The sequence below is a fragment of the Pezoporus flaviventris genome, unplaced genomic scaffold (assembly GCF_033815535.1).
Source record: "Pezoporus flaviventris isolate CSIRO_AGI_PZ_B2104156 unplaced genomic scaffold, CSIRO_AGI_Pfla_v1 ptg000013l, whole genome shotgun sequence".
NCBI lineage: Eukaryota > Metazoa > Chordata > Aves > Psittaciformes > Psittacidae > Pezoporus > Pezoporus flaviventris.
Window position 1 is genome coordinate 30,295,910 of NW_026892561.1, and position 16,309 is coordinate 30,312,218.

The 16,309-nt window shown below is 43.3% G+C and overlaps 1 protein-coding gene and 1 non-coding gene across 2 annotated transcripts; both read right to left on the reverse strand.

Moving 5' to 3' along the window:
• Positions 1–2,219: 2,219 nt before the first annotated feature.
• Positions 2,220–14,126, reverse strand: MYNN (myoneurin). The gene is made up of 8 exons (XM_061452587.1): positions 13,845–14,126; positions 12,854–13,135; positions 10,132–10,934; positions 8,136–8,295; positions 7,374–7,552; positions 7,060–7,143; positions 6,563–6,649; positions 2,220–4,886 (listed from the first exon to the last, which is right to left on the reverse strand). Exons 2-8 carry the CDS (start codon positions 13,117–13,119, stop codon positions 4,618–4,620), a joined length of 1,848 nt encoding a protein of 615 aa, XP_061308571.1. The 5' UTR covers positions 13,120–13,135; positions 13,845–14,126; the 3' UTR covers positions 2,220–4,617.
• Positions 14,127–14,415: 289 nt separating this feature from the next.
• Positions 14,416–14,488, reverse strand: TRNAV-AAC (transfer RNA valine (anticodon AAC)). The gene has a single exon. It is a non-coding gene; the product is annotated as a tRNA-Val (tRNA).
• Positions 14,489–16,309: the final 1,821 nt, after the last annotated feature.

Genomic DNA, 16,309 nt, shown 5'->3' on the forward strand with positions numbered 1-16,309 from the left:
ACTTTCCATACTGAGACACTGATGATACAATTTTCTGCCAGAAAGGCCACTACAACATTCAGATCAAGGTAACTTTTTTCCACACATCTTTCTTTCTCTTGTATTTATACAAGTATTTGTACTGTCTCTGAACCATTGTTTAATAGCAAGATGGTAAGAGCACTCTGCACTATTGACATCCATAAAACTAGCTCACGTTATAGTTTACTTTGATAGTCCTTTGCAACAAAGGGCTGCAGAGTAATTCCCACTGAATTTTGTATAAGCAGCTTCCTGCACACTAAAATAATTATTTGTGCAAAACCCTGTATTGCTTAGAGGCCTATGCCAGCGACATTTATTTACTGCTTTCCTTTCTGTGGAAACCAAACCTTGACATTCTTAAAAGATGTCTCTTGTGTTCTTTGGACGTAGAGAATTTTTTGCCATGTTATTCTGAGCAAGTTATTCTAGCAAGCGTAATCCTGCTCAGTTAACCATTGCTTTAGCTTCCACAGCTTGTGGAAAGGCAGCATTTTTGCCCTAGTTTAAAAGGAAGGAAAACGACTGACCCAGTAAACCAGTGGTACAGTGCAGGTCCCCTAAGTCCTGCTGTGTGCTCTAGTCACCACACCACCTTCTGTAAAATGAAACAATCTAGTAAAAATATGTTAAGATACAAATTCTGATAAATTCACTGAACATGTAGTTTAGAAAAAAAAAGTACATCTTCAAAGCACTCTGTAAAAACCCACCCCCCCAGACACCTCAAAACAAGTGGAAAAAAATTAACCTAAAAGTCATTATATTGGACTGTATTTAGAATAATGTTTGTGTTTAATTCAGTTTGAATAGAACCCAAACTATCTTCTATTATGAGAATTTGGTGCGTAATGTAACAATCCTTGCTGTGTTAAGTGTGCTTCAGCGCGTATCCGTCTGACAGGGTGTTTGAGGGTGGTTATGTTAGACTGCTTCCCTCCTCTTTTTGTGCTACCCCCTGCAGTTACAAACAGGAGACACCAGGTGAGGGAAAATTACAAAACAAGTTTATTAAAGTCTAACATAAAACACTTCAGGCTAAATATGTACAACTCCCTCCCTTCCCAGGGGATTATAAAATTGAGAGTTGAGATATATACAAATAACAGAGGAAAAACTGTATATACAGGAAAGATACTTTAAAAATAATTTAACCAAAAAATCAGTTATTAGTCCTTATCTGAACTTAATTCTGCAAGGCTTATCAACAGCTTCTCTAAGATCACAGCCCTGAAATCCTTAACATGGGACTTGTCCTTCCATACTTGGAACAATTTTTTGAAACACATGGTTTCAGAAAAGTTGTCACACTTTGTGGCCACAGATCAGCAAAACTTTGGAAGTTCAGTGTTGTACAGAGAGCCATTCTCACACACGTATTTCCAAACAGCCAATTTGGAGACTTCAAGATGCAGATAACCTACTCAGACAAAACTTGCACTGATTTCAATGCAAAATTGACTGAAACAGTACTGAAACAGTGGGGCAAATCATGCAATTTTCTCTAAATTATTCCAATTTCCTCTTTCCTTTTGCAGGTAGGTCTCAAGATGTCTGCCTAAAAAGATTCCATGCCTTCCCCCATTAATCCCTTACAGAAATTATCAATACTGTTATAAACCTTGTGCCTCCAAAATTAACTCAGAATCCTTGAGCCTAGGAATTAGATGTGCAGCTGATTTCCATGCATCTGTTGGCAAAAGGTACAGCACAGACCTGCTTCCTCAGGCCCAACCTGAACAAAGGTTGGGCCTGTTTATATATATATAAAATATATATATTTTATATATATACAAAATTTGTCTGTAGGTGTGTTATATATTTAAATATTTATATATAATATTTAAAATATATATAAATATTTATATATATATTTAAAATCTATATTCTAGTAAATGAATACAGTTCATAGATATCATACCTCAGTAGCTGAGATATCTTCATGAAAGATGAGGATAAAAATCAAGACTCTCAGATGGGGACTCAAGAGTGCAGGTCTTAAATTATTGCTCCAAGACAAAACTACAAGCCCGTGTATTCTATTAAGAAAGGTTAAAATTGTTGTCTTGTAAAAAATAATGATTATCTACTTGTCTATAAAGAAAACTAAATGACTAATAAAGCGTTACTGTTATAAGTATCTAAACAAATCCCGTATAAATCTAAGCACTGTATTTTTTTAAAAAAGTCTGAACTCTAAGAATACAGTAATAAGATACAATTTTAGAAATATAAAAACAGTCCAAACAAACATTGTTATGGAATGCATTTACTATGGAGGAATGTAAATATTTTTAACATATTTTTCTTTTCCAGAGCTAGTTCTCTCTTGTGGTTATTTATCCTGGATATCTTAATCTTCAGATACTTTTCCTCAGGTAACAGCAGCCTATCATTAGTTTATCTTCCAAAGCTGTTTAAATATGAAAGCTGTCAGTTGTATGGTATTGTTCGTTTTCAGTATTTATGCGTATCCCAAGGCTTCTGCTCTTGGAGAGCAAAAGTAAAGAAGAACCTTAGGACAAGCTACACAGTTTGCTTTTTATACTGAGTCAAGATCCCAATCTTTGAGATTCTTCAGTTTCAAATGGCAAGGCTAAGGAATCCTTCAGGTGCTACATCAACAACAGAAGCTAAAAAAGGGGGAGGAAAAGGGGAAATGCCAACAAACAGGAAAAAAAAATATCACTGAGCTTCACCCATTGTCCTTTGCCAGCATTCTGAAGGACATTGGCTGTTCAGACATGATGTAGTGCAGATAAGCAAAGAAAAAAGATCAGGCAGGTACAGCAGTAACTGGCTCCAGTGGACAGAACCAGAGATGCCTGCATAAAGAATGTTCCCAGTGAACACGGCTGTACTCCCTGCTGTCCATGGGGGACCTTATCAGCAAATTTGCTGATAATGTATAAAGCATAAAATATGACCAAGAAGCAGAGGTTTAAATTTGCCACATACTAAAATGATCAACAGAAAGAAGCAAAAAGTCTATTACTTTACAGGTACAAGCATGTAGGAAGAGAAAAAATTCTATAGTGATGCTCAGGAGTCAGGGAACCATTTACAGAATATTTAAATGAAATCCTCAAAGAAATTTTTCACAAGTCTGTTTAATTAAGGTGCAGATTAATACTCCATGTAGAACAGTTAAGAGGTATCTCCTGTGCTCTTCTATTTATCAGTGTCTGGACACAAGGCATCAGTGGAAATAAAATGCTAGCACCAAGTAAATAACCAACAAACAGTATCTGTAAATGCATTGTTGGTACAGTATTATGACTCTTTTCTTACTATCTGATGATTACTTAAATAATGCTTACATTCTGTTAATGGCACAAACTGGCAAAAAGGAGTATAAAAGAATCCCATTTGTCAACCAGTGTGTATCTAATGACCCTAGCAAGACACTAGAAATGTTGCTTTTTAGAAATGTATGTTGCTAGTAATCAAACATACCTTCATACAGGTCTTGCTGGATACCAGTTTTGTGTAGTTATTGTGGACAAGTGATATGAGAGATAAAGCCATACATAAGTACTTCAATTAAACCAAATCAGTCATACTCTTAACAAAGCCTTGCCTACAAGAATAGCCATCTGCTTTTTTGTATTCTTCCTTAATACCCCTTCATGTAGCGTTGACTTCTTGTTTTCACAGTGAAGGACAGGATTTGTTTCTTTCCTCTTTTATACCTAGTGTCTAGCACAAGAAGCAGCACTACTGTAAAAAAAAAAAAAAGATTGTGAGGCTATGATTCATGCCACACCGATGCACCTTTTTGTCTCATCTATAACATGCATGTTCCAAATTCTCCGTTTGAGCAAATGTGGTCACTTGTGCCAAACCCAGCATGTGTCAGGGATGTGAAAAAGAAACCCAGGACAAGATACACCAACACTGGATTCACTCAGAAGAAAAAAAACAAGTGACCTGTTGGAAAGAATACCCAATACCCAGCAGTGTCTGTGCCATGAGAGCCCCCTGACTTACCACACTTGAGAAAAAAAATAACCCTCCTTTACTTGCCTTGTCAGGAAAATATACACAAAGCTTGCTTTCCCTCTGCTCAGACTTCAGCTGACAGTTGTAATTCTTTGGGAGCACTGCACCAGCCTGCCTTCCAGCATGCACCACTGTATCACTTGGAATGCAGGAGTACAAGCTTGCTAGTGCATCTGAATCATGATTTTCCCCCTACACCTCTGGGTTAATATTCCTAAATTATCAAATATGGCTTAAAACATCTGCTCTCAAGTGACACCGTGACACATCAGATCAGCAGGAACATGGGTGGAGTTCTCCAAAATACATCAGCATATTTAACAGAGAATTTTTAAGGCAGATGTTGCTGGAAACAAATTGTCTTGTGGAAATCGGTGTTAACTGCAAATAGAAAACTGATTGTAGGTTAGCACAATTCAACAAAAATGTCAGACAGTACTGCACAATGGAAATGCCTTACAAATGTCTTTACACAGAGGGAAAAAAAACAACAAGTCCAATTCAAAAAGCGTGACTGCTTGCTCGATTATGTTCATCTCGCCAAACGTGCGCAAGTTCACTACCAAATTACCTTGTTGCCTCTGTACTGCACTGTCAATACAACTGCTGCAAGAAAATAAACTGAGGTTCTGAATATCCAGTCACAGCAGATCTTAGTAATGTTTCTGATGAAGGAGACTGACTACCCGTCACAGGAAGCAGCATCTGATGGTCTTCACTCCCAATGGGAAGAGGAAGTGCTAAAGACATCTCAGAGGGTTTCACATCTATGGACTCCGATAAGGGACTTTTCTGACTCTGAATGGATTCTTGTTCATTGAAAGAGTTATCAAGTGCATTAGAATCAGGGGGAGTTTCTGATCCTGGGGAAGAAAAAAAAAACAACAAAAGAAATGTTCAAAAGCTCCTGCGCAAATTCCCTTTCAAATGACTATCAAAACAAACACATGGTATGTCAAAGACTGCCAGGGCAGCTGGGCTATCAGTGCTTCGATGTGATGCCAAGCCAGAATGAGCCGTAAATACAATGTAAGCACTGAGAATCACAACCTTTGCTGCTTGTACCATGACAACTAGAGGAATGGTGCATTCCAACTTCATTTCCACTTAACATGGTACAGAAGATAACAAATCCTTAACACCACAAAGGAGCTTTGGAAAAAAAATGTAATTATGAAGCCTTCCTTGAGACTTTCCATCCCAGAAAATCTAAGAAATGCAGCCACATCCAAACAGCCTCTTAATGTGAGATAGCAATGTACAATACCATCACTTATCCATAAACTTCTTCAGAAGAAAGTGTTTATTAAAGCCATTCCAGCCAGACCCATGGTAGTTTTTATCCAGTCACTTGAGAAAGGATTTTTTGTTCCTAACTGAAATCACTGTGAAAGAATTCCTCGCTGCCTTCCTGTTTGAAGGCATTGGCTATTTGACCTGTCCTCTACCAAAGTGCACCCTGAAGCCTGTTATTTCAGCAATGAAGCACTTCCATCTGCACTGTCTCCATGAGAGCAGACATGCCTTGTCAACTCCCCCAGCTCACACCCTGAGGCTCTGCCAGGCTCACCACTGCTCTCATCTCACCCTTGCTTCCACTGGCTTCCTGCTGCACTGGGGCCTTCCTAAATGGGGCTTCTCAAGCTTTTGACATTCAAAGCTACCTCTGCAAATAACTCCTGTTTTCTCATCCTCTACTCCTCCCAATCCAGATCTACACAGACATCCATTACTCCTTTTTCCCCATGACAGAGCCAAGGGAATTATGGTTAATGCACTTGGGGATGGACAGATAACAAGGTGTATGGAGCCAGTGCTGAATGCAGCTGGCTCAACGTCTCCGCTTTGTACCATAGGCAAGTATTATGTCAAGTTTCTTCCTAATCAAAATCTTGTCTCTAGAATAGGAATGGAATGTATTTGGGAAGACTTTCTAGGGCAGAATTTGCAGGTGGAAACATTTTGCCAGTTTGTCATTTTGTGTGCTTGCTAATCCAGCTCAGACTTGGATTAACATTGCATATATAAAAAATCACCCTTATAATAATTTATGCCTTCAAGATGTAAAGTAATTCCTGTAACTACTACGCCTTGTTCACCTCAGTCACTGCCCTTGCAAAGACACACTCCTCTGACATGTTCAGAAGGGGTAAACCATTTCCTACAATTCAGACTTAGCCTTGAGGTGGAAAGTTCTCACAAGTTACTAGGACAAGAAAGTAAATATTCACGTATAGAAATTCCTGTCAGCAGCAATCCACTTCTATGTTGCTCAACACGTGTTACAGCAATGCAAATGCTTGAAAATGTGTCTTGAATCTACTTGAAAGCAGGCGATCTATGCTTTAAAAGGTTTGGGTACCTCTAAAGTGGATGCTTTTGGCTCTAAGGAGAGCTACTATCCAAAAATTATTCCAAAAATAATTTATGTTCTGATTTTGGGCCTGGATGAACCAAAAAAAAAAAAAATAATAGTTATTAATCCCTGAAGACAAGACAGTTGATGTCACTTCTTAATGTTTCCTTGCAAGGAACATACCTGTGTGAACTTTCGTTTTGTGCTTCTTAAGATTTTTTATATCTGTGTAAGAATTCCCACACATTTCACAGATAAATGGTCTTTCACCTGAAAAATAACAAGTGGTTTGGTAGTTAGAACAATCAGAAATTGAAAACAAACACAGCGAGAGATGTAGGACAATGGATTTCAAGCTTGTATTTTAAACAAGTCTGTTATTCTGACTGTGTCTCTTCAGAAGAAAACTGTTTCCAGAATAGATTAAAACAAAGCAAAAAACCCCAAATGTCAGAAGTAAAGCCATGATCATTCATCAACCACACTGTTATGCAGATCTTAGTCTGAAAAAGGCAATTAAAAAATGCACAAATATTTTCTTTAAATTACGCTAACACAGAGATCCATAAATTAAGAAACTGCTACTTTCAAGTACAGCACAATATGGTGTATTTTAAAGGCAAAATGGTAAAAGTAGGATATTATTTATAGTGCAGGAAGCAGCCTGTCCGGCAACTAACCTGTATGGGACCGAAAATGTTTATTGAGCTCTCCAGAGGAAATAAAACTTTTTTCACAAATGCCGCAGATATATGGCTTCTCTCCTAAAGAAAACACAAGTAGTTTATTACTCCAATATATAAGCCAGGATAGCCAAAAGAACAAACCAGAAAACTGGAATCAAAGGGAAAAAACATGAGTAAAGAGCTGGATGACAACTCTGGAGGTAACTCCAACCTACAGATTTCCAGGTCATTACCTATATCCAGCCCCTCTGCCAGATGCGCTCCCTTACCAGGCCTGCTGTGGTGCCACAGGACTCGTTTCCCCTTACCTGTGTGTTTTCGGGAATGGGTAATGAGAGAACTGGAGACAGCAAAGGCTTTTCCACAGCTGTCACACACATAGGGCTTCTCCCCTGTATGGCGGCGCACGTGGTAGGTGAGTGTGCTGGCTTGAGCAAACCGCTGGCCGCAGCGATCGCACACATACGGCTTCTCACCACTGTGCTTCCTGCGAATGAATGAAAATGAACATCAGTGATCCTGGGCAGGAAGGAAGCAACACCTGCGACCAACTCACTCTCCTCCATTAGCACTCTACCCCAAAATTCTCTGAACTACAAAAAAGTACAGGCCCTGCACACATGACATGCACCATAAGCACTCAGCATGTTTTGCATGACAGTGTACTGAAAGATAAAACGATGATTCCTAACACAGAAATGTAATTCCTGCTCCTGCCAAAAATGCAAAAAGCCACATGAAAATAGCAATGAGCTGCAAGAACTGTTCTGTTCTGCTTCCCACCCAGGAACATTCCTCTCTGGTGCTACAAGCAATTTAAAACAAACCCACATCGCTGCCATTAGGATACCAGTGCACAGAATGTCAGATTCATAAATCACAAACTGCTTCCCTCAGGAGCATGTACATAGGTGTAATTATTCTGTTCCACAACACGAGAGAAGACCCATGAGAAAAGAAACAGAAATGACCAAATTATGTGAAAGTGTACCTCTTGCTCGCACTGGAGTAAATTGTTCTGTTCAAATAAACATATGGATAAGCATTTGCAAGATTTCACTTTTGCCCACCTGGCATGAATCTTCAGATTGCTTGAAGTCGCAAACTGCAGGTTGCACACATCACATTTGTATGGTTTCTCTTCTCCGTGGTGCATCCGACTGTGGAACACTAACTGGCACTTCTGAGCAAAGCCTTTGTCGCAGAGTTCACATTTGTATGGCTTCTCCCCTGGTGAAAAATAAAACCCTTGTGCTCTCCGCATTTGCGTAAGAAAGCTTTCCAGCCCGTTACCTGACCAAAGCTCAGGTGTCTGTTCTAATACTTCATACAAGTAACACCTTGGAACATCCCATAATCAGTCCACTGAAGCAGAATATGCCAGGAATACAGTGGATAACAGGCTATTTTTTAACACATTACCTTTTGGGAAAAAAGGTAATACTATTTTTTAATAGTGCCATTTCCCCCACATTATTTTTGGATGCTGCTACTGCATTTTCAGGCTTTTCACTAGTTCTGTCTATTCATGATTCTGAATATTCAAGATGAACAACCAGTGAATCATCTGCCTTTTCTTGCCTGTCAAACAGCAATGGTCCTAATAGTGCTCCATAATTTCTCACTGGTATCTGCTGTAGAGTGCTGCAGGTACTTCTCTGACTGCTCGTGTTCTCTTTGTTCTCAAGAGTCTCACAAAATGAATTGCACAATGCTGCAGAGTCGTAGATGACAGTATAAAAGAGCCTATCCCTGCATTACTGTGGCAGTACACAATCAAATCAAGAACTCAACTATTCTTAAATATACTGTGTATACAAGAACTTCAAAAATAAAAGTATTAGACATCTAGCAACTCACACTGTGAAATTCCCTACCTACTCAGGCAAAAATTCCCAGTACAATACTCCCAAAAGCAGAAAACGCATCTGACATTCCTACCACGACACTGGCCCTGAATACTGCTCACAAGCTCTGTCTCCCATATGAATCTTTGATTAGTTACTGGCTGACAATATCTGAAATTCCCTCCCTTGGTTACAGAAGGAGCACAGCGTTCTGCAGCTGTACCTCAATACATCCTACATCACCTCTTTACAACTTCATGGCTTCATGGAAAGAGCTCCACTGCTGGCCTCGGCTCATAGTTTTCCAAAGGGGAAAAAGAGCAAAAGTAAGTAAGTTTTTATCTGATTCACTGTTACTTCAGAATTCTCAATGCTGGCCACAGAAGGAAGAAAACTCCACAAACCAGGTCCCTCCATTGCTCCCTGGGCTAAGCATGGCAGCAATGGCCTGAAGAACAAACTGACCCAGAATCAAGTCTTCCATCTTCATGGAATAATACAGGCACAGCACTTCTCCCACATGTCCCAGGCTCCAGCAACTTGTTGCTCATACTCTTTAAACATTAAGACAACATGTCTGACTTTCAAGTGTTCACAATTGATTTTGCTTTGATGCTTTGTTCAGTAGCTCTTGATACAACACAAACTTCTGGGAATTCTTTATTGAATGCAGAGACTATAACACCATCACACATTTCAGCTGCATGTTTTACTAAATAAACCCGCAAGTGCTGTAGTACTTCAGCCACCTCCCCTACCTTATATGAAGGCCTTGCAGGAGAAGTTACCTACTTGTCACAAGATTGCATTTTCCCCCACTTTTGTTATCAAATGTGTATTAGAATTTGAAGTTTTAAAAAAGCAACAGAAATCCTGGTATCTAGTACAATGAGTTTTCCACGCTCTACTTGCACTGGAAAACTGGAGGTTTTGGCACTCCCTCACTCTGCAAAATTAAAGGGCACCCAGCTCTTCCGAGTCTTTCCAGAAATCAAGATGCTCAGACTAGTAAAAAGTCCCCTGTAGCTATTTAAAGCAGAAACTATGATTTTGTTCTGAAAAATGCTGCAGTGTTTCATGCTACCAGGATATTGGTACTACCTCCATATGCATACCAGCAGCAGACATAATTCCTAGAGGAAAAAGATCACAAAGATTTTTATAGTCCTCTGTTCACAGGCTGTGATTCCAGGTCTCAGAGACAAGGCCAATGGCTTACCTGTGTGAGTCCTTACATGTGTTTTCAACTGATTGCACTGAGTGAATGCCTTCCCACAGAGCTGACACACATATGGTTTCACTCCTTTGTGTATTCTCATGTGGCGACGGAGGCTACTAGCTTCTGAAAAGACTTTTCCACAGGTGTTACACACTGGTTTAGCTTTGGAATACTTCTGGTCGAGCTCTTCTGCTGTGCTCTCCAGCTGGTAAGTGGTCTTTTCGCTGGCTACGTTAGACATACAGTGCTCCTTCAATGCGCACCCTTGCTGAGACTTTCCCCGCTTCTGTTTTGCGGCAATAGTCTGAACTAGGATATCCTGCGCTGCCAGCGTTTCACTTTCCACCACTGATGCCAGCTGTAGCTCAGAGTTATCACTGCCCTGGGCAGCCTGTTCCGTTATCTGGGTGGCCAGCTTATTAGCATCTAAAAACATCTCAATGGACGTGTTCTCAGTCACATCATTCTGATACTGTACAGATTTATTTTGTATGCTTTTGGGAGAGCTGAAATTCTTCTTTCGCTTTTTGGTCTGAGGAGATTTCTTTTCCAAAGCTGCTTTCTTTGCCTGTGGTTGAACCAACTCTGCAGAAGCAGTGTCTGCTTTCTCCTGGTTATTGTAATCTCGGAGAGTCAGAAGGCAAGTCTGTTGATTCATCTCGATGTTTCCAGTGATACTAGATGTCTCTGTAGAAGAAGGATTAGCAATAAAAGCAAAGTCCTCCATCTTAATTTTGCATTTAGCGACCACTTCTTCCACTTTGAGATAGTCTGCGGCCTGGTGAATTTCTTTAACATTCCAGCTGCAAGAAAACAAGATTTGGGTGACAATATTCTGGACAAAGCAAGCATTTGTTCTGCACCAACTGTATCAAATACAGAGGGCAGAACTACAGGAAAGTTACACTGTTAGAAAATGCAACTCTGAGAGCACATACAGCAAGATCTGATCTCTTGGTGCTGTGAGACCCCAGTACAACAGTTACTCCCGAACCAACAGCCCATCTCTGCACATCCACAGAAGCGAGAATTTTAGTTTCAGTTATGTGCCTTTTGTAGAATTTTCAATTAAAAGGCAAATTGTAAGGTGGTGAGGATAGACATGGGGCTGTTGGTCCAAAAAGCTCAGAAACCACAAGGATAAAATACTGGAGAATAAAATGCATAAATTACAATTCTATAAGCCTTCTAGCAAGTCTTAATTTGCAAGTGGCACATTCACCTCAGCACTGCTGTGAGGCAGGTATTAATCTTGTTTTATAAAACGATTTGCAAACAGTCTTAATTCTGTGTCAGCTGTGCACAGACAGTGTTAACACCACAGAAGTCCTCATTTCAACTACTACATTCTGCTTCTCAGTTGCTGCAACACAGGCCCTGATGGTTTAGAAAAAATTGATCTGGGGAAGGTGGCAACATGTACCATCAATGCATTTATGGATTTACAGCACTTTAAAGAGAGATTCATGGTAAACAACATCATTTTAGCCATCTATTACACAGTAAATGTAATTAAACAGTAAGTAACTAGCCACAGTTACTCTCTGTACATGAATACAACTGTCTCAGTATCTTGCCTTACAATAGCAGAGTTCAAAGGACACCCTCCCCGTGTCTCTTGTGCACCCACCATCAGAGAAGACAACAGAATTTGCAGCCTAAAGGGACGCAGGGGAAGAGGATGGGTGCATGTGGGCAGACCTGTGAGCATCATTTTTAGCCAAATAGCTCTGCAACAGTAATAGATGACAATGATACTTGCACCCTCCTCTTCCTTCAAAGATTTCAGCTGCTTCAGAATGAGTCCAGAAACTCTCCCACTGTGGTCCCAGACAGACATCAAGAATGCTGCATGATACTGCTCACACTAATCTGCAAAGCAGTGGTCACCTACTTTACCACACAGCTGCATTACCTGCTTTGTTGCTATTAATGCTTGTAGCTAATTAAAACCAAAATAAAACCAAAACAACAAAACCCCAAACACCACCATACCAGCCTGCATCTGTGTACTTAAATTAATGACTGTGAGATTTCAGACAGGTTTTTAAACCTGCATTTGGCACCAGGCATTGGGAAAGGAAGGAAAATCCTGGACTACATACTTTCTAAGTCATACTTCCCTTGTGAGGGATAATGTCTTGTTTGCCAAGAGGAAAGCACTGCAAAGAATCTCACTGTACATAAAGCAACATGACAAGCATAAGATCAGTGCAGTAAGGGGGGAAATGCTTTTTCTGTGACTCCTTTTGGGCACTGTAATGAAAAATTTTAAGTAACTGATCATGCAAATTCTAACCAATGCAATCTTTTAAAGTGGTGCCTATCCTCACCCATTCTTCGGACTTTACCTTCTACCATGTACACAGTTTCTGTGTGTTCTCTGGAAAAATGGACTCCTGTGATCCAACCTAAGAAAGAAAAAATGTATCCTTCCCTCTCCTGGTAATCATGCAAGATGTTTAATCCCTCCCAATCCAGACAGGGAAACTGAAACTAACAATCAGTGGAGTATCAGACAACAAACCTTTGTTTTGGCACTGGCATGTCCTGTCTAATTTTAAAACATACAAACAGATTATCTCCAACTTGTAATATTTATCATAGCCACTACCATGTGTTCCTCCAGAAGGTATTACAAAGGACAAAAAAAAACAACAGTACTGCCATAACACAAAGTTTATTTCCCTGTTCTCTTTCTCTATTTAGTAGAATATGTTACCTGTCAAGGTTTAAGATTCCTGTATAAATAAATTCCAGGAGTTTCTGGAATCCGTCAGCTTTCACTTGAGTCTGATCCAAAACAACGTTATTGTCAGACGCATCTCTGTAAAAGGCGCCGAAGTACTCGCTGAAGGAGGCAAGCACGTTTCTGTGTGCTTTGAACTGGAATTCACCAATAACAACAGTGCAGTCGCATAGAAACCCAGCTTCTCGCTGCTTGTTCAGTCTCTCTAGAAGGTGCTCACAGTGATGGGAATACTGCATTTTGGTATTTTCTGACCTAGGAAAGCAAAAAAATTACATTCAAGATTTAACTTTGGTTTTCCCTTAACAGAGTAAGTTAATGATTACAAGTGAGTCAGTGTTCGAATCCACTCAGGACTACCGCAGGGTAATTCTTGTAGAAGTGCTTCTGTATGAGACATAACGAGACGGGCAGGTCTTTCTTCACTTGGGGAGCTGCTAATTTAGAGACAGGAGAGGGAGAAGGCACAGACGTGTATAATTCCCTCACGCCGCGATCGGAGATTAGTTTGTTTAAGCCTGTGAACTGTCATGTCGAAACGGGGCTCCGAGGAGCTTCCGCAGACACGAGACATCCGTGGCTCGGCCCGAACCGCGCTCAGGCGGCGGGGGTTGCCGCTCTCCGGGGAGCAGCCCTGCTCCCCGCCGCACAGACCGGGGACCAACAGACCCCGGGAGCAACGGGTCTCGAGCAGGCACCGGGGCCCAGAGGGAAGGGCCGCCTCGGCGCCAAGGCAGCAAGGGGGGTGCCGGCGAGCCACGGCAGCCGCGAACTCCCGGGCTGGCTTCGTCGCTGGACGGGACAGAGCGCGCAGCACCCTCCCGCACCGCGGCCCTCACCCGGCCCCGCCACAACGTGCCCCCCGCGGCTGACCAAGCACTGTCTGCTCCTAGCACTGCCCGCCCGACCCGAGGGCCGCTGCAACGCCGGCGAACCCACCCCAGCCCATCAGCACCCCACGCACCTGCGGAGGGGACGGGAAAGGAAGGGACGCCTCCGCCTCAGGCCGCCATATTCTGATGACGCCGAGCCCGGAGCTTCCGGGATGGGGGTTCCGGCGTCCAGTTCCTGAGGGGCAGCGGTTCCACCCGTGACGAACTGGCGAACCTTGACCGGCCGCGACCTGTCCCGCCGAGGGGAAAGGGTAGCGCCGGGCTGCGAACGGCTGCCCGTGAGGGTCAGGGGATTCGAACTACAACTCCCATCATGCAGCGCGCCGTGGCAGGGCCCGCCATTACAGCGACAGGAAGCGGTGCACACCGGGAGTTGTAGTCACCATTACCTGAGGGCAGGTACGGGTAATTAACGCGACTCCCTGGGTTCAGCTCCTCTTCCTGTACCCCGGCTTGATAAACAGACTGGTTTTGACGTATTTGTTACTGTTAGTGCCTCAGTGCCTCAGAGCCTTGCCCATGCCTGTGCGTCCCACCAAGAAGGGTGTTTCAGCGTTTGCGATAGGGGCGGCTGAGCAGCCGGAGGGGACCGGATCCAGTCATTTTTTAGTGTGAAAAGATTAAAAATGCAGCATTCGTTGTTGTTTCCGCCCGGTTTCGAACCGGGGACCTTTCGCGTGTTAGGCGAACGTGATAACCGCTACACTACGGAAACAACCCTACGCGTATGCTTTCCGGCAGCACTGCTAATGGCACCCATCACGGCTTCGCCGCTACCTTCCCTCCTGGCCTCTTCCTGCCTCAGCCCGGCGCCGAAGCAAGGGGCTTGCCCAAGGAACGGCATCTCCGCAGAACTGCGGCCTGTCCGTGCCGGAACTCCCCAAACACTCCCCACAGCCTTCCCCTGCCCCTTGCCTTCCGCCCCGCTGCAGGGCCAGCAGGTCTCCCTGAGGTGCGTGGTGTTCCGGGGACGTCGCCGACGGTCCCTTCCACACACCCGCCGAGAATAACAGCACCAGTGCAAACGGAACACGTAAAAATCCCTTCGGCACAACTGCAGTGCCTGATGTGAAAATGCTCACGCTGCAGCCACAGCTCTGTCCAGCGGCACGTTGCCCCAGTACTAATAACACCCATTCTGTTCCTGCAAGGTCTTCAGCAGTCCCTAGAGATTAAATGTCACCATAGATCAGCAGTTGCTTGTACCAGGCATACAAGAAAAATTATATTATGTGTGCCTGAGCTTCGAGAAACACGTAACTAAGAATCCTGCTAAGGCGGAAAAATCTTACCACATTCCTAGTGGCCACGAGATTATGGTTCAGAATTAAAAGATACACTGTCCTGAAGCCCTTTTTTACCTTCCTATCATTGGCATAGAATCACCTTTTTTACCTTCCTATCATTGGCATAGAATCACCGGGGATTGACAAGCTCTGCTCCAATTCTATCATGAACAAATCATGATGAACAAATCATGATGTTGGCATAAGGACTTCAGTCCTTTCTGGCAGTTTTAGCCTCTTCCCTGAAACTAAAAGAAATGCTTAAACAAGGAGATTGTATGGGGGTGTTAGGTGGTGTTAAGGTGAATGCCAGTGCTCTTCCTAATAGGAAGTTTTCTGTTTGGACAGGAGGCTCCTTCCTTCCTTAGGTGCCTTACAGCCTACACAGATTACGGTGAGAGAGTACACAGAAGGCTGAGCCCAACACGGTGCACAGAAGACATTTCTAAAATACCTGTGATTTTATTACAGGTTTTACTTAACATTTCATGGAGAAGAAACTGAAGTGGCCGCTTTCTGGAAGCTAGTGTCTAGGGGTAGCTCTGTGTCCACAGCGAGTGTCTCGCCACTGTCACAGTGTCACAGTGAGGTGTGCACTTACAGTGCAGGGAGAATATGCCTTGCACAAAGAGAGAGCATGGAAGAGATAAATACCCTCTCCAACAGGGCACAGGGCTGGTTCAGGGTAACAAAGGGAGTCTCTGGGCCGAATTCCGCACCCGGGGGTCCTCGACTGAGACAGAAAGGGCACAAACATGGGTCCGGGCCCTAGGTGCAGCCCCCAGGCTCAAGTCCCTACGCTAAATCGCAGGCACCAGCCCCTACACACCGCCCCCATGCCCCGGATCCGGCTCCAGGTCCCAGATTCAGATCCAGATCCAGGCCCAGTTCCCAGGGGGAGGGGCGGGAAGGGGAGGGGAGGGAAAGGGGAGGGCGCAGTCAGGAGCGCCCTCCCAGGAGCACGTGGTACTACCGCCGGACGAATGGCCCGAGCGTCCCAAACTCCCGCCACTCTCTCCCTCCCGCCCCCTGCCCCCGCCGTAGCCAATGGCGGCAGAGGTGGGTGCCGCTTCTGACCAATGGAAGCGCGGTGGGCGTGACCGCGGAGGGTTTAAGAAGTGCTGCACGTCGCGTGGCGGTGTGGGGGGGCTCCAGCCTCACTAACCCTAATGGCTGCCGCCGTGCTCCCCTTGCACCCGTCCGCTGTTTTGTTCGCTGACTTTCAGCGGACGGGGGGAGCCGTCTGGGGG

Bases quoted from the DNA above. Each gene is read 5' to 3' on its own strand.
- MYNN (XM_061452587.1), bottom strand. From the start codon at position 13,119: ATGCAGTATTCCCATCACTGTGAGCACCTTCTAGAGAGACTGAACAAG. The intron at 7,144-7,373 runs GTAAGGGGAAAC...TGTTTTCTTTAG, and splicing joins CCATTCCCGAAAACACACAG to GAGAGAAGCCATATATCTGC. The intron at 6,650-7,059 runs GTTAGTTGCCGG...GTTATTTTTCAG, and splicing joins ACATTTTCGGTCCCATACAG to GTGAAAGACCATTTATCTGT.